Here is an 18908-nt window from a genome sequence, read left to right as displayed (position 1 = left end):
TCTGGGGACTTGCACGTCACCCACCATTGAATCAGAAAAGTTTATTGCACAGTAGACAGTCAATAAGCATTTGTTGAATGAATGAGTCCCAACTTGCTGCTCGTGAAAGTGAAGATTATCAAACTGATCATATTTTTATCAGTTTAGTTAAAAATGCAAACCATCTCATTTTATCAAACCTCTCTTAAGATGGTTTGGTGTTCAGGTTTCAGGTGTAATATTACTGGGAGTTTAATTCCTTTCTGTGATACATGGGGATTGTGCGAGCCAAGTCAATATTCATTTTTCAGATATGTAAAGTTTATCTACTAACATTCAAAGGTTTTCCTTGATGTGTCTTTATCTAAATTAGTTAAGTCTCTTCTCACAAATGAGAAATATTAAATAAATGGCTGCTTTAATAAAATAAAGAGGTGACTAGCAGAAATAATCTGTAGCTTCTGTGAATAAGCTTTTCTTTAGTGTCTGAAATAATAAACACCACTTACAGGCCTCAGACTCCATGCTGAGAGTTCTACAGATCGGTCTCCAGCCCCCTGTTCAGCATTTAACTATCCAAACGACAGCGATGCTCAGGAAACCAAGGCCCAGCCACTTGGACAAGGCCCTGCTGCTGCTGAAGCAGGGCTCTGAACCCAGGTCTGCCTTACCAAAGCTCAGGATGGTTTATTCCACTATCAAATCATACCAACTATTCCACCACAGTTCATCAAATCTGAGACTGCCAACAGTGGCTGACATACAACTGCCATGAAGCGCCACACTGCCAATTAAGTTACAAAAGACCATCAACTGGAAGGTATGTCACAATTCAGAGATGTTAAAATGTGTATGTATGTACACAGATTTACACACACATATAGATCTTAGATTGACAAAATACAGTAATCCAATAGCCTTGGAACAAGTTATTCCAAAAAAAGTGTTATAAAATATAACACTTCTCCAAACCTTTAGAAAATTAATCTTGTCCTGAAGTACAGAAAGAAAGAAAAAAAAAAGAGTGATAAATCTAAAGTATGAATAAAGTTATAGGAAACAGCAAGCATTTACAATACATTCCCTCTTTAAAAATTATTTCTTGTCATCTGTGGCATCAAATCATATCCTTCACAACGTGCAGAGCTGCTAACGTCTTTCCCAGCCATCAACGTGAGCACAGCCTACTTGAATCTTCTCACGGCCAAGTGCATGAAGAGTGGTGAGCACAGTTGTTGGCGTACACCGCAAAAAGGGCTTTTCATCTACCTGCTGGCCTCAACTTCTGCTTATTTTCTCCAAAAGTCAGGGAAAGTAATTGTCACTTCTCATTCCACAGCGGTGAAAAACATAATTTTTGCTGAAGACACAGCCTTAAGTCCCTAGAAGGTCAAAGACTCCAACACCTCAGAAAACTCTGGTAGAGGCTGTACGGGAATGACCAACGGGAAGCGCACGGGTCTTCAGGGCCTCCCACCTCCTGCCCTGAAAGAGCGCGCGTCGTAGGCCCACACGGTGTCTATCCCCTCCCCCGTGACCTGCGCCGGGGTCCAGTGCGGGAAGGGGAACCGGCAAGCAATGACCCGCGCGTCGCCCTGAAGCTCGAGCTCAAGCTTCTCCTCCAGCTGCGCCATCTGCGGAGAACGAAAGCCATCATTTCAGGGAGCAGGGGGGTCACAGGAAGGGGCTCCTCAGTGTCCTTCTGTGTCCCTGAAAATATCTGTGCCAAATTATTGATTGTAAAACAGAGCACTCCTGGGCGACAATCCACCAAAATACAGCAGTCACGTGAACCACCGTTTTAAGACTATTTTCTATCATCAAATATAAAATCTGTCATTTTTAGCAAATGTGTATCACAGATTTCCACTTTCCTAACTAAAGAAACATGGAATTAGACCATGAAAAAAAATACACATTCTACCAAATTGAAATATGATCAAACATTTCACAATTCTTTAAAAAAGATATCCATAATATACCAATAATTAATTTCTTTATAGTCAATATAATTTACGAAAAGTAAAATTCTCTTACGTATCACTTATACAAAACTTTGTAAGTAATCTATTTGTGAAGTAAGAGTTTTACTGTTTACTAAAAGTACTGACACTGTGATTATATTAGCAAATTAACAGCTGCTTAAAATTTTATCTTCAGGTCCTAAAAATATATTACCAGCTTCACCTCTTAAATATATTTTTCTCTATTCTTTTATTATTTTCAAATAATTTCAAATTTACAGGAAGGATACAAGAACAGAGCAAAAAAACTCCTATATTCCTTTACCTGGGCTCACCAGTTCTCAACAGTTTGTCACAGTCGCTTTATGTGACTTGCTCTACACCCCTCCTCTCTCAGAACACTTTTTCTAAACCATCTGAGAACAGGCTGCCTACAACATGCCCCTTTACTCCCTGGTACTTCAGTGTTTTCTGAGAAAGAGCCTCAACACAGTTATCAAATTCAGGAAACTTTGTATCCCAACAACAATCATCCCAACAGCACCCGATCAAATGCCCAAGGAACATCCTTCACACCTTCCCCTGGTCCAGGGTCGCACAGTGCACAGAGCTGTAACGGTTCCTTGGCTTCCTTGAATCTGGAACAATCTCTCACCTTTCTTTGTCTCTCATGACAATAACCTCCTTTAAGAACACAGGCCAGTCGACTCGAAGCAGTTGATCAAATACATACTCCTGTATATGGTCAATGATTGTAATCGTGTAACTCTAAATATGGGAAGATACAAGAGGGAGTTTTGCCCGGACCATGACAGATTGAGTAAGACAGCTGGTCCAGAGCCCCCTGGTTGCTGCTGATGGACCTAGTTCAGTGCACACTGAGTGAGCCGCCTGCAAAATCTTCGCTGGCCCTTGGAATGAGCCTTCCTAGCACTGTCAGATGAAACGGTCACGAAAAGCCTCCCAAAGGACGGTCGAATTTACGACCATGAGTAGGCCCTGTTGACTGCAAACTGGCATTTGCCATCTACCTCTACAAGGGTTAAATCACATGCTGCTGCAGCTGCTGACAGCCAACATCCCCTGAAGGGAGTTCAGGTTGGACAGCAGAAAGGAGGCACTCTGTGCTCGGGAAAAACTGACAGGACATGCCTTCAGAGAGACAGGTATCTTCAGGAGCTGATTTCATGAGCCCAATTCTTGCACCTCCTCCTATCTAAAAAAGCAGTAAAATCCTTCATGGTGATGACTGTCTCTTGTGACCAGCAGAAACCTTCTGCGAAAAAAACGTATGTGCTTGACTGTAAGTATTCCTCTTTCACCAAAATCACATAAATACTATCCCTCTGCCTCTTTGGAGCAGTTTCTCAGAGCCATCTGAGGGGCTGTCTCCCAGGCTACAGTCCTCATTTCGCCCCCAAATAAAATTTTAACTCAAAAAAAGAAAACAAAAGGATACAGGCGAGTCCCTCTGGCGTCTGCTTGTGATGAGCGGCGTGTGCGTCCATGGCAACAACCCAGCAGAGGGGCTGTGAACTTCGCACACTCGACAGTCCTGAGCCCGTGCAGTCCTTCTGCTTTGAGGGTGACATACCACTCGGCTGAGGAGGCATCTCAGCGTCTCCACAGTGTGGTTACTATTCCTCCTTCAAAATGAACATGATACTGTGGGCAGACACCTGGGAAGATGTGAATGTCTTGTTACTCGTCTAACTGTCCCCCGGTGAGTGCTGCATTCTCGATGACTCTGCCTGAGTCCATTTCACTACACAGGTTGAAAGCGGCCACTTGCCAAGTCCACCCTTCCTTTCAGATCAACAGTCAGAATCTCAAGGAAGAGCTTTCCCCCCGCTGTCTCCATCACTGTGAGCATGATGGATTCATCACGGATTCATCAACGGGTTCTGATCCACTGTCGTCCTCATTTCTTCTAACTCTCAACTGGTCCGGCTTGGTCACCTGGAGCCCCTCAAGCTGGCTTCTCTCCTGTGCACGTGCCCCGACCGAACCTTCTGAGCGCTTCCTCACATTCAGACTCAACTAAATGTTCCAGGCTTTCACACCTTCCCTTCCCAGCCCCGGGATCAGCCACTTCTCAAACGTTCCTGGTTCCTCTGAATGAGAAGCAATGTTTCGAAACCAAGACCTGTGCAAAAGCTACGCTCTTTAAAAGTAATTAAGCAGGACTTCCCTGGTGGCTCAGGTCCAGCAAGGCTTTGGCCCCTTCCCGGGTGATCTCAGTACCCCCTTGGCTTCAGCTCCTGGGCGCGGATGCCCCAACGAGCCCCCTACCTTGAGCCAGACCTCCGGGCATGTGCTGCTGCCCACCTGACATGCCTACATGTGTCAACCCACACGTGTCCCAGACTGTATGTGCCAGATAGGACTCTGCCTGCCCATGCAGGGGACACGGGTTTTGATCCCTAGTCCAGAAGATTCCACATGCCACGGAGCAACTAAGCGCACGCACCACAACTACTGAGCCCGTGAGCTTTAATGACTGAAGCCCGAGCACCTAGAGCCTGTGCTCACAACAAGGGAAGGCACTGCAATGAGAAGCTTGTGCACCGCAACTAGGGAGGAGCCCCTGCTCGCCGCAACTACAGAAAGCCCAAGCACATCAATGAAGACCCGGCACGGACAAAAATTAATTAAAGTAATCTGTTAAATTAAGATGAACGAATTTTCTACGACAGTTTGATTCCTCACCTGTGTCTTTAAAAAGCGGTTTGGAAAAAAACTCCTCTATATGACCTGTGGCTGGAGTGAGCCAAAATTCTGATTCTTTACTATAATCAAAACCGAGATAACAATGAATAAATTCCACTAAAGGATGGAATATTTTTATTCTTTTAACAGCTTGCCAAAGATTGCTCTTTAAACAAAAAAAGAAAGCAAAAATTTTGTTCCTTGAGGGGATAATTAAATAAGCAAAGAATAAGACAATATGTGTTTTTCCAAAATGTGAGGGGTTTCTTATGCTAATTTTGTTCATAAAAAGGACAACTGTGAATTTATTCAGATTACTATTCTTTTCTCTTTTACAGATCTTTTATTTCCAAATGACTGTCATATGCTAAGTCAAGATAAACCTATGAATGAAAGGCTCTATTTCAATCATAAGAAATTAATGGACTAAATTACACATAAATATGCAACAAGCCTGGGTCTTGATATCTTACACCAAGAGAAGCCGTGATGTGTCATCTCCGCCTAATGAAACTCAAAGGAATTCATACAATTATACGTTTCACAGTGACATGAACTCATCCTATTCTAATCACCTCTTCAAAACTTGAAACATAAGCTGAAACCAGCTAAAGGCACAAGACACAACAGCCAGGCCCGTCCGCAGCTCTGAGCCACTGGGCCACTCCACCCCCATTTCCTCCACCCCAACTCCTCTGCGTCCTTTGCCGGGGGCCCCTCATGTGCTTGAGGCCAGGGCTCAGGTCCAGCAAGGCTTTGGCCCCTCCCCGGGTGATCTCAGCCCCCCACGGCTTCAGCTCCTGGGCGCTGACACCCCACAAGTCCCCTACCTTGAACCCAGACCTCCGGGTATCGGCCGCTGCCTACACATGTCACCCCACACGTGTCCCAGACTGCGTGTGTCATGAGGAATTCCTGATCCCCCCACCCTACCCCTACCCAGTCTGCCAGCAGCTTCCCAGCTCAGCAGACTCCAGCAGCTCAGGTCAGACACCCCAGGGTGCCCCCCACTGGATCTGTCAGCTCACCCTGTTGTTCCTGTCCTCATCGAGCATCCAGAGTCTGACCACCTGTCACCGGCTTCTCCACCCTGGCACTGGCCTCCCCCACTGACGGCCTGGATGTCCGCAAGAGCTCAGACCCGTCTCCCAGCATCTCCCCCACCCTCTGCTCCCCACGGCAGGCCCTGTCCTTCCCGCCTGGCCCCCGTCTCTCTCCCCGGCCACCCCTGCTCACCCCCTCCCACCACGAGCACCCCCTCGCTGCCTCTGGGCCCAGAGCCACACACCCCTCAGCACCTTTCCTTTCGCAGAGGCTGTTCCTCGACCTGCAGCGCTCTTCCAGACATGGCCGCACGGCTCCCCCTCACTTTCAAAGTCCCCTCTTCGAAGACAGTCTCCCTCTCACGCTTTGGTGAACACTGACCCCCCTTACCGTACCACAGTCTACACTCCCGTCTCACTGAATACCTGCTCTCCCAACTAGCATGTAAATACCTTGGGGCAGGGATGTTTCCTTTTTTCTCTTTATTCACTGAAGTACTTGAACAGGGTCTGATGCTTAGTGGACCCTGAGTAAACACTTGTTTAATGAATGATTGAATGCAGGATTCACGGTCACGAATGCTGTTTCTTTATCAGAACACTACGCAGTATTTTCACTCATGGATTCATAACAGAATTTGTAACTAAAATTACATGAGTCATCCTTTGAAGTTATGAAACTTAATAGCCCATGGGAAGAGTGTACTTAACGCGCATGTTTATACCATATTCATCCATTCGTTTAACAAACATTTCCTAGGTGATCACTCTGAGCCAGGAGCTGGGAGTCTGGCAGAGCTCAACAGGTCTGCCCTGTCCCTGAGCTCACAGTGCAGTGCACACGGCCAATGCCACCAAAGCCATCACATGAGGAGAAGTGCAATCACGTGTCCACAGGGAAGGGAACAAGCTTTGGAAATCGTGGTATCGGGGCTCATCGCACAGGGCAATCAAGGATGGCTTCTCGGAGGAAGAGACATCTGGACCTGTGAGTGGTCAGCAGACGTTCACTAACCAGGCCCAGAGTTGGGGGGACTGGAGTCTCGGGGAGGACACGGGCCCACACAGTGTGGTCCAGCAGCCATGAGGAGGGCAGGGCCAGTGCGCAGAGAGCCAGGGGCAGCCAGGTGCCAAGGCCAGACGGAAGGTTGGACCTTCTCATCGCTGCTTTAAAGCATGACGAAGTCACCGGAGGGTTTTCAACGAGGACATGACCTATCTGTCCCACCCTCCTCGCAGGTGAGTTCATGGTGAACGTGAAAGTGAAAGCTGTTCAGTCCTGTCTGACTCTTTGTGACCCAATGGACTGTAGAATTCTCCAGGCCAGAATACTGGAATGATTAGTTGTTCCCTTCTCCAGGGGATCTTCCCAATCCAAGGATCGAATCCAGGTCTCCCACACTGCAGGTGGAGTTTTTACCAACTGAGCCACAAGGGAAGCCCAAGAATACTGGAGTGGGTAGCCTATCCCTTCTCCAGCGGATCTTCTTGACCCAGGAATAGAACTAGGGTCTCCTGCATTGCAGGCGGATTCTTTACCAACTGAGCTATGAGGGAAGCCCCAGACATTAAACTGATAAGGACAGATACCACACTTGATCTTAGCCAAAAGCCTGAGAAGCGACCTCCCATCCAGGCACTGGTCTGCCAGGTCCAATGGCACTCTCACTCCAGCTACTCTGGACACAAACGCATGATGCAGGCTCAGGCCACTGTAAGCCGAGCGCTGCTGTGCAGAACTGTGAAGAACCGCCAGTCTGGCACTGGAAACGCAAGGCTGTGAGGGACCGCCAGTCCGGCACCGGAAGCAGAGCTGAGGGACCACCAGTCCAGCAGCAGAAGGAGAGGGAGGCCACATAACACCCTCTGACGCTCCCAACGCCACCTCCGGCTTCTCACGGCCCACGTGTGCCCCAGCAGCCACAGGAAACCCTTCCTGCCATGCTGGCTCTGTCCAGCCATCAGGCCCCTACCGGGACACCGGCCAGTGCGTGGAGAAGGGAAATACGTTCTAACAGGAGATGGCATAATGGGCCCAGACAGCCTAAAAGAATTTTCCAGGGCTCTAAGGACCCCAAGGGCCGACCTGGCCCCTGATACCCCTGGCAGCCCCCTCCCTCCTCTCACTGTCTCCACGCAGGCAAGGCCTGGGGAGGGCAGAAAACAGGGACCTCCACCAGGGAAACCAAGCCTCCCAGACCCACCGAGGCCATCTGAGCCTCAGCACTCTGATCGTCCCCCTGCGTGGAGGACTCCAAGTTGGCTGAATCCCTCTCGTGCCAGGAGACGTGGGCACTTTGTGCATTTCAGCTGCTTCCTTCTTCCTGGGAACGGTGAAATGCTGCAAGTGCCTTATTTAAGGTTCCTCTGTGTACAGAAGAATGGCCCATAATCACGAAAGTATTTATCAAAATAACACTCTTCCCTTGGGTGAACAGTTCCCAAAACTGACCACACTTCAAATGCGGTTGAGTAGCCAAGGAGCTGGAGCCAGGAGAAGGCCAGTGCTGCCCCCTGCTGGGACAGCACCTCGGGGCCTCTCAAGAGGGCGCAAACATGCCAGCTTTCTATCTGTGTAAAGCATGGATTTTAAATTAAGGTTCTTTGCCTCAAAATGCCAATTATCCCAAAAGAATGCTCAAACTTCACAATAAGTAGGAAAAAAAAAAACCATCAAATTCCATAGCAATTCTGAAACTAAATACGTTTTTAGGTTTTTTTTTAAATGATCAGAGATCATGCCTTTCTACCTCTTTCCATTTTTATAACAAAAGTATAGACACCCGGGTTTCATCTTCATGTTAGGCTCGCTGAGAATCATGAGCGTACAGAACCCTATCACTTCCAAGAGCATCTAACAGAAGCACTTCCAAATACTTTTTTTAAAAAAGAGAGAAAAAAGCAGTTCACTGAAAATTCTAACAGAAAAAAATGTCTCCAGCATGAGATACCGTAAGGAAAAACTGAGATATGAATAAGAAAGCATAACAACAAAGGCCATTTTTTTTTTAAATAAAAACCGTATCACTTACTTAGTGGCATTTCGGCAAACAACAAAATCTGCCAGGATTACTATGCCGACAATTATAGAGCTTGAAAAGTGAAGGAGGATTTCTTTCTACAGTCAGTAAACCAACAATTACAATGAAAGCCTCCCATTCTGGTCATCTTTCCAAAGGCTAAATTTAGGACCATTTGCAGTCCAATGCCGCAGCGTTTTCACTTTCCAAAGTACAGAGTCAGAATTCAATACAAATCAGCCAACTGAGGTCAATGGAAACTAGTCAACGCTTGTGTGTGCATGCTAAGTCGCATCAGTTGTGTCCAACTCTGTGACTCCATGGACAATATATTGCCACACTCCTCTGTCCATGGAATTCCCCAAGCAAGAATAATGGAGTGGGTAGTCATTCTCTTCTCTAGAAGATCTTCCCAACCCAGGGATTGAACCCATGTTTCCTGCATTGCACACACATTCTTTACCACTGAGCCATCAGGGAAGCCCCCTGCCGTTAACTTTCCCAAGTGATTTCAGCTGGATATAATAAGTGAGCAACTGTGAAAACCCACTCACATTAGACACCAGGAGCTCATAAAGCAGTTTTCAGACTCAAATTGTTAGGGCTTAGGCAGATCCCTGAGACCTTCATCTAAAGCAGAACTTTTAAACTACAAGACTGAATCTTTCATGATTAAACTATTAAGGCCCTAAAGTACTTTGTTAAACCAATGATCTGTCATTCTGCACACGGGGGAGCAGGCCAGAAACCCCCTCCTAACCTAGAAAAGACACTTGGGTGGCAGGAAGGGTGTACTCACCATCTGGGGCACACCAAAGATAACAACATTTGAGTACTGCGAAAAGGTGACCTGAAGAGAAGGGAGAAACAATTCACAGATTAATTCTGGAAAGTCAAACATCAGCTTTATTTCGAAATGAGTAGCAATTTCCCATTTCAAAAAATGGTCCGTTTTCCAGAAAGAGACTCACAGACTTAGAAAACGAATTTCTGGTTGCCACTGGGGAGGGGCCGTTAGGGAGTTTGGGATGGACATGTACCTACTGCTATATTTAAAGTGGATATCCAACAAGGACCTACTGTATTGCACAAGGAATTGTGCTCAATGTTATGTGGCAGCCTGAATGGGAGGGGAGTTTGGAGGGAAGTGGATACATGTATGTGTATGACTGAGTCCCTTTGGTGTCCACCTGAAACTATCACAACATTGTTAATCGGTCATTGTTGTTATTCAGTTGCTAAGCTGTCTGACTCTTTGTGACTCCATGGACTGCAGCATGCCAGGCTTCCCCGTCCTTCACTACCTCCTAGAGTTTGCTCAAACTCATGTCCATTGAGTTGGTGATGCCACCCAACCATCTCATCCTGTGTTGCCCTCTTCTCTTCTGGCCTTCAGTTTTTTCCAGCATATATACCCCAATACAAAACAGAAGTTGAAAAAAACAGTGGGTTTTCACAAACAGTGGCCCTTTTTAAGATTTCCCGTGTTAATACTTTCACCCATGTTAGCTCATCTGTTACAGTTTTCCAGAAGGTTCTGCAGAAGCTATCCCAGCTCATCCTCACAGCCACTCCACACAGGGCCACCCAGACCAATGGTCAGAAAAGCAGGGACTCACCAGTGACCACTGGTGGTCACCCTGGTAGACTGGGCCATCTGCACGCCGACCCACTTTCTACTCTGCTCTACACCAAACAAGCTTAGCAAGAACTCCAGGTTTTTCAGAACCACCTGTTTCTCCTATGGAGTCATCCTTAGAATTCTGGTCCCCCTCCTCTTCTCTAAAACACTAAGTAAAAATGGCAATAAAATGGTCTTTAGTTGGAAAACTGGGGGGAAAAGTGCTTTGCCAGTCAAAATTCTTATTACCCAATAAAAGTTTTATTTACTCTATAGAGAGATCATTTACGTATATATGGAATAAAAACCAAGGCAAACAAAACTCAAGTGAATTTTTATAAGCTACTGATGACACTATTACAAAGGAAAATTCTTATTTAAGAAAAAGCATTTTATGGAGCATTCCTAAAGCAAAACTACCAGGCGTTTTTTAGAAAACAAGTAAACTTGGAAATATCTTATACTTTCTGAAGACACAAAGGAGCATCACAGCATGGCTGGTGGGGCCTTTCCTTTCTCCTGCACTACACTTCTGTCTCTCCCTCGGTATATATACACGTACACACATGTACCCACACACACTCTCACATTAGCGTGCACACACTCACATATACACACACACATAAACACACTCAGACAAACTCAGACACAGTCTCAAACACACTCAGACACACATATTTATATGTACATATAAATACACACTCACACACACAAAACTACTTACCAAGAATGACATTAACAAGTTAATGCCTATATGACAACGTACAACACTTACAAATGAGATTAAAAAAATCTTATCACTGCATAATAAAGAGAAATGAGAACATTTAAAATTGAGTAAATTAAGCCTTAGAAGTACTCACATGACCTGTAAAGTTATAAACCTTAAGTTTCTACTCTAACGTAGGGCTGATTTGTAAAATCTGCCAATTTAAAAGCTTTTCACATTTCATAATGCCGAAATATACACTTTAACTCTCTATTTTAATTCAGTTTTCAGTCATACTAATCAAAAATCATAAAGTTTGGCAGTGGAGTACTTTAGCATGCCCTCTGCCGTACGTACCTTCCACAAGTCTGAGATGTAAAATCTGGCCGATGCCTGCACCCCTTCCCTCCAAGCGCGGTACCTGGAGTACCAGACGAGCCAGGGGTTCAACTCATAACCCACAGCTGTGAACCCTTCCTTTGCAGCTGCGATCACCTGCAGGGAGAGGCTATGTTCAAGATCAGAAAAAGACTTAAGTTGTTACTGTTGTTGAGTCCCTACATCATGTCCAGCTTTTTGCGAACCCATGGACAATAGCCTATCAGGCTCCTCTGTCTGAGGGATTTTCCAGGCAAGAATACTGGAGTGGGTCACCCCTTTCCTCCTCCAAGGGATCTTCCCAACACAGGGATTGAACCCACAAGAAGCAGAATTAATTCAATACCAACTAAAGGGTTTTACAGAAAATTATTCAATACTAATGGAAGACTGAAATATTTTTTCCCAAAATACTGATATTTTTTTTTTTCCCTAGGAGTCATCCTTGGAAAAAAAAATGTAAAATAGTCAAACTACATGACTTAACATGTTTCTGTTGGCCTAAGTTTTTTAATGAACAATTTCATAATCATCAATCAATTGTTCCTTTTTACCAGACATCCAGAGCACTTTCTCCTTTAAGAACAATTAATCTGAGAAAAATAAATTCCAAAGTCCTGCTGAAGGACTTAGTAGTTCAGCCAAACAAACACAAAATTAAATGACTACTTTATTAGGCTATCAATTTAACAAGGCTTTGCATAAGCCTCATAAGAAATGTGAAACAAAAATTTTAAAACATAAAACCTAAGAAAACGTAAACCTTAAAACGTCTTCAAGTAACTCACAATACGTCCGTCACCACTACCAATGTCCACCAGGGGTCCGCTCCTGCATTGCAACATTTTCACAACATTTTCGATCTGTTTCGTAGTTGCAGGTACAAAAGGCAAACAAATTCTTCGGAGGGCTGGTGTTATAAATGGTGTGGCCACAGCATACAGAGCCACCAGCGTCCCCCCAACAATGCCAGTAAATAAGACCCCCCAGCTGCTTTTCTTCAAACTGCTGGCTTCAAGACTTGCAGGTGGAACGCATTCTGGCGGCCGTCCTTCTTCAAGTGTTGCTAGGTGTGTCCCTGGGTTGAGAGCAGAAAAAGATATATGAAACATCAAATCAGAAATCCAAGGTAGGGTTTTTTCCCCCACAGTTCTTATTAACAAATAAACTAGTGCCTTTTAAAGGCTAATTTTGCTCAAAACAATTGGAATTACAAATGTAGAATTCCACAATGAGTTCTAGAGTCTATCAACTAGTGTGTTTAACAGAAAATTATTCAATACTAATGGAAGACTGAAATCTTTTCTTTCCAACATACTGATTTTTTCCCCCTAGGAGTCATCCCCGGAAAATAATGTGTTCAAATCTACTTATGAATCAGTATCGGTATGAATCAGTACCCATGGATCACCAACTCAATGGACATGAGCTTGAATAAACTCCTGGAGATAAAGACAGCAGGGGAGCCCGCTGTTCTGCAGTTCATGGTATCACAAAGACTCGGACATGACTTAGCAACTAAACAACAATCCATTAATACAAATATTAACCATGCACTCTGTATTTTTGTGGTTCAGAACAAAACTTCATAGAAAGCATAAAAATGTCTAACCATTATCCTATTTCAAATAGGAAGAAAGCATTCTACATCAAAATTGGTCAGGCATCAAATATCCAGTGGTACAAATTCAATTCTGAAGTTAACAGAGGAGACAAAATTTTACTAAAAATCTTAAATAGCCATGGTAATAAGGAGATTTTTAAAGCAGATCCATAAAGGACAAAAAAACTCATTTCAGTGCTATCACAGTAGAGAGTAAAACAAACTCTAATCACTGATTACCGAGGGAATAAATGGTACCTTAAACATCCTCCTGAGTTTTATGCTTTAGAATGTATTCGTAACAGGATCTCACATTTTTTACATTGAAATTTATTTGAAATTAATTCGGAAATGGATTAATGATGGGCACAGCACAGAGAGTAAGGGCACTGCTGCAGAGCCTGCCGAGGTCGGATCCTGGCTCCATCCCTTACTAACAGCTGTGACCTCTCGGAACCTCAGTCTCCTCGTCTGTAAAGTGGGGATCACGGGCTCATTGTAAGGATGAGACAAGGGGATACAGGAAGAGCATGCACAACAGCGCCCAGCACTGGAACCCCACCGGAACAAGACCACCGTGCCCCGAACCAGCTCTCCATCTAGCTGAGGCTCTAATGCCAAGACCACGGGAATCTGTAGGCAAACGGAGTAAGAGGAAGGGGCACACAAGTCTCATCATTTGAAGACATTAGTGTTCACAGTTTCTGTTCAAAAGGTCACTGTGTTTAGTCTCCCACTGCTGCGATAAGAAATTACCATAAACTAGGCGGGCTAAAAACGATACACGCTTATTAAAGGTACAGTTCTGGAGGTCAGATTTTGAAACAGAGTGGGCGTGCCTGTCCCTTCTGGAAGCCCTGGGGTACGGCAGGCCGCCCGTACTCCTCGGCCAGTGGCCCCACTCCAGTCCAGCCACCGGCACCACAACACACTTCCTCTGACACCCCTGCTCCCCTTTCCTTCTTAGAAAGGAATCCTTTCCTGGAGAGTACACTGGGCCACCCAGACAGGCCAGGAGAAGCCTCCCATCTTGAAGTCCTTCACTCAACCACATCCACCGAGTGGCTCAGGCAGCGTCCTCACAGGTGCTGGGAAGTAAGATTTGGACTTACTTCTGCTTACCGTCCCGAGGTGTGCATGCTCACTCAGCCGTGTCTAACTCTTTGCGACCCCATGGACTGCAGTCCACCAGGGTCCTCGATCCATGGAATTTTCCAGGCAAGAATACTGGAGTAGGTGCCATTTCCTCCTCAGGGGATCTTCCTAACCCAGGGATCGAACCCCCGTCTCCTGAACTGGCAGGCAGCTTCTTTACCCGAGCCACCCAGAGAAGCCCATGAGATGTGGTAATTTACTGCAACTGAGGTGAGGCCCTAACGTGGATACAGAACACACCGGAAGCCCACAGCTGACCCACCTCAGCATCTCCCGCTCAGAGTGGCTTTGTTATTGAAGGCTGAGGTCTCCTAAAGTGAGTTTTACAACTGGTGTCATGGCAGAAGACCAACTCAGAAATAGTAACAGAAGTCTACTCGCGGTGCCAGTGATGGAGGTAAAATTAAAGTAAAGTTTAGAAAAGTGATCGTGTTTGACAGAAAGCAAGAGTTTTAAGTACATTCTCATTCATACTTTTCAGTATTGCATGGAGGAACTTAACATGCTAATGGAAGAGCATTTGATTTTTTTCTTTTTTAAAGGCAGGCACGTCTGCCTTGCCTTGTATAAAAGAAGTCCTTCTGCAGGTGTTTCAACTGTAGAGCACAGCGATCAGAAAGATCTCAGTCACACAGCTCTGGAGTCTCAGAACTCAGAGTTGTGTAGCACGAGATGAGTTGTTGGGGCTTCCCTCATAGCCCAGTTGGTAAAGAATATGCCTGCAATGCAGGAGACCGGGGTTCGATTCCTGGATTGGGAAGATCCCCTGAAGGAAATGGCAACCCACTCCAGTACTCTTGCCTGGAGAATCCCATGGACAGAGGAGCCTGGTGGGCTACAGTCTACAGAGTCGCAAAGAGTTGGAGATGACTGAGCGACTGAGCACTCAGTGGGTATGGGCCTCCAGAGTCACAAGAGCCAATTCCTTAAATCCATCACCAGTTAAATTTAGAACGTTTTCATTACTTCCATAGGATGAACCCTTATGCTTCAGCCATTACCCTCATCCTCCCCGCCCCCTCTAATCCTGCTGCTACTGCTACTGCTAAGTCACTTCAGTCGTGTCTGACTCTGTGCAACCCCATAGACGGTAGCCCACCAGGCTCCCTCGTCCCTGGGATTCTCCAGGCAAGAACACTGGAGTGGATTCCCATTTCCTTCTCCAATGCATGAAAGTGAAAGTGAAGTCGCTCAGTCGCATCAGACTCTTAGCAACCCCATGTACTGCAGCCCACCAGGCTCCTCCGCCCATGGGATTTTCCAGGCAAAAGTACTGGAGTGGGGTGCCATTGCCTTCTCCCCTCCAGCCCTAAGCAAACACAAATCTACTTCCTGTCTCTAAAGAAAGCAGACTCTCCTGCTGTGTAACACTGGGAGCTCAGTGCAGTACTCGAGACAACCTACAAGGGTGGGATGGGATGAGGTGGGCTGTGAAGTTCAAGAGGGAGGGGACATATATATGTCTGATTCACGTTGTTGTATGGCAGATGCCAACACAATACTATAAAGCAATTATCCTCCAATTAAAAATAAACTAAAGAAAGAAGACTTTCATGAAATCACGCAGCTCGTGGTTTTTGTGGTTGACTCTTCACCTAGTGAGTGATTCATCCCCGGTGTGGCACTTTATCACACCAGTGCTTCATTTCTCCTTACTGTCAAATAATATTCCACGGTATGGACAGCCCACATTTTGTTTCCCAACTATCTGCTGATGGATCGTTTCTCTAGTTGGGCTTTCCCTGGAAGCTCAGATGGTAACGGATCCATTTCTCTAGGGAGCATAAGCCAATAGGCAGCTGATTAGATAAACTCAAGTCAGAGGACCCAAACAACTGTTTCACCTGTGTAGACATGTGCTCTTCAACTTAACCAGCAAAAAGATGTAATAAAGCGCTCCTGGTCTCCAGGGCACCCCTGTAGCCTGTGTGAATGGTGGGTTATACTGAGACAGTTACAAAGCGTACGAGATGCTCTATAACATGTACCAAAAGTGGTGGGAACATGAGAGGAGGTGGAAGAAAGGCTGATCCCAATGATGGAACCGGGAAGGTGTGGGTAGAAACAGGATTTCAGCAGGACCTAAGGGTACAGGTCTCCCACGCTGTCCAAAAGCAGTGTCTCTGTGAAACCTTTCATAAGCCGAACGGAATTAAAGTGAAGAAGCAATTACCTCAGGGCACGCCTTGCTAAAGGACGCACAGAACACGTCTAGATAGAGCACAGGTGCTAACGGACAGGGATCAGCGCTGTGGCGGCTGGATGCTGAGTGTGGTTCCCAGGAAAGAGCCCCTCGGGGTGCATGCTGCCCCCGGGGTCAGCTCGCTGCATAACTCAGAAGGCCACCTCCCTTGTCCCCTTTTAGCATGAAAGTGAAAATCCTCTTTGGACTTCAGTTTGGGAAAAACAGGTACTAATGTAGGTTTTTCATAAAAGCAAAGTGGTGTAAAGTTTAAAAAAGCAGGGGATGCTTCTATTGAGAAAGGGACATTCTCAAAAGAAGGCTGCCTCGGAAATCAAGGTAAGGCAAGCCAGAGAGTGTTTGGGGAGTAAGGGGTGTGAGTCCCTGACCACCAGGCTAAACTTGTCCTTTATTCATACACAGTGGGATGAAACTTTCTGAGCAAAGGCAATACACTATTTGTTTTTAAAAAAGGCGACACCAGCAGCAGTGTGTCGCTTGATGGTGTCATGCACTTTTCTGCCTCAAGTCTCTACAGCTACAAAAGCCTTTCAACATCACAAAAATTTATATGAACTTTTGAAGAAGTTACTATGTAAATCCAAACTATATATCCTAAATATTGCTATATCAGTTCAACAAAAAATATACTGGTCTTTACCAGTGAAAACCAGTCACTAAAGATTAAAAAGTAAAATCAAGATTGCTTCTACATAGTGGAACTACATGTAACCTTGTTCTGTGTTTTTCAAGTCTCCTGTAAACATGTTATCATACTTTCATAATTTAAAAGAATTAAAACTAAAAAGAAAAAGCCAAAAAACTAACCACGCCATTATTTCGAGGCCACTCTTGCCTAAGACAGCCAACATTCTTGTCTATGGAGTGTTTCTCTCTAATTAATCCACTTCTTACCTATCAAAAAAAAAAAGACAGCTTCTACAAATCTCTAAATCTTTTTGATGCAACGTGTTAGATTCAGTCTGCTGCTGCTGCTAAGTCGCTTCAGTCATGTCCGACTCTGTGCAATCCCACAGACGGCAGCCCACCTGGCTCTCCCGTCCCTGGGATTCTCCAGGCAAGAATACTGGAGTGGGTTGCCATTTCCTTCTCCAATGCATGAAAGTGAAAGTGAAGTCGTGTCCGACTCCTAGCGATCCCGTGGACTGCAGCCTACCAAGCTCTTCCATCCACGGGACCTTCCCAGCAAGAGTACTGGAGTGGGCTGCCATTGCCTTCTCCGAGTAGATTCAGTCTACTCACTGTCATATAAATAAATTACACAAGATTTCTGTCACATGCGCTCTTTAGATGGGAGCTGTGGGGGACCACTGGCTATTTCTGTTGAGGGGTTGGAGGGATCCAGTCCTTGAGATGAAGACCCAAAAAAGTGGACTTCCATTGTCTCCAGCCTTGCTTAAATACTGACATCTGATAATAGTTGAAGACCTCAATTTTAAGGGACAGGTTTGGGTCACCTAGAGCAAGAGGCACAAAAAGGTACAAGGTTCTTATTCAAGTCAAAGTAAAATGGCCAGGAAGAAAGGAGAGGCCTTTCCGGGATTATGACCTGCCATTTGTGTTTAAAGCGGGGTTTGTATTTGCAGGTCACTATTTTAGGGCTATCCACTGTGTACTTTCATATACATACAGGCTGAAAAATTACAGCATATATTTTATGTCCCTTTAACGTGCATTATTTTGTCCACTGGAGAAGTCTCTCCTGTACTGGTCTAACATCTCTTGTATCTTTTTGAAATACAGAATGTACTGATACTAGAAAAAAATAATTTCCCCATGTTTTGACGGAAAATAAAGATAAACTACATAGCAGACCTCACTAGACATTCCCTGAACTACACAACAATCTAAGGAGCCAAATGGATTGCAAGATTCATCACTGTGAACGAGGAAACACTGAACTGGCCAAGCTAAAGTGAATTGAGAGGGAGGTTCATGTTTGGGAACACATGTAAGAATTTAAGATTTTAAAATTAAAAAAAAAAAAAAACCCACTGAGATGTTATGGGGAGGGAGGTGGGAGGGGGGTTCATGTTTGGGAACACATGTAAGAATTTAAGATTTTAAAATTAAAAAATAATAAATAAATAATAAATAAATAAATAAAGTGAATTGAGACCTGACTCCAAAAGTTTAAATGTCCTTGGAACATCACTCAGGTGGGCCAAGCTAAGAAAAGGTTAAATGATCACCACTGGCTCCGGTGACAAAACCCGTTCCTGTCAGGCCACGGTTAAATGTTATAGCCCCACGCATTCAACTTCTGAGCAAAACAATAAAAGGCTAGGAATAATACAACAGGGAAAGCCCCTGTTCTATGGCAGCCAGAATGGTGGGAGGCTGGAAAGAGAAAGTCGCTCCGTCGTGTCCGACTCTTTGCGACCCAATGATCTATACAGTCCATGGCATTCTCCAGGCCAGAATACTGGAGTGAGTAGCCTTTGCCTTCTCCAGGAGATCCTCCCAACTCAGGGATCGAACCCAGGCCTCCCATATTGCAGGCGAATTCGTTACCAGCTGAGGC

The 18908-nt window shown here is 45.2% G+C and overlaps 1 protein-coding gene and 1 pseudogene across 1 annotated transcript; both read right to left on the bottom strand.

The window, feature by feature from the left end:
• Positions 1-214: 214 nt before the first annotated feature.
• ATPSCKMT (ATP synthase c subunit lysine N-methyltransferase) lies at positions 215-12360 on the bottom strand. Its single transcript, XM_068990698.1, has 4 exons — positions 12212-12360; positions 11403-11540; positions 9515-9565; positions 215-1613 (listed from the first exon to the last, which is right to left on the bottom strand). The coding sequence occupies exons 1-4, from the start codon at positions 12266-12268 to the stop codon at positions 1443-1445; spliced, it is 417 nt and encodes a 138-aa protein (XP_068846799.1). The 5' UTR covers positions 12269-12360; the 3' UTR covers positions 215-1442.
• LOC138094743 (U2 spliceosomal RNA) lies at positions 7201-7320 on the bottom strand (annotated as a pseudogene).
• Positions 12361-18908: the final 6548 nt, after the last annotated feature.

This window comes from Capricornis sumatraensis, chromosome 18 (genome assembly GCF_032405125.1).
Source record: "Capricornis sumatraensis isolate serow.1 chromosome 18, serow.2, whole genome shotgun sequence".
NCBI classification, from domain to species: domain Eukaryota; kingdom Metazoa; phylum Chordata; class Mammalia; order Artiodactyla; family Bovidae; genus Capricornis; species Capricornis sumatraensis.
The sequence above is the reverse complement of the archived record's forward strand: the minus strand, read 5'-3'. Positions and strand labels throughout refer to the sequence as shown.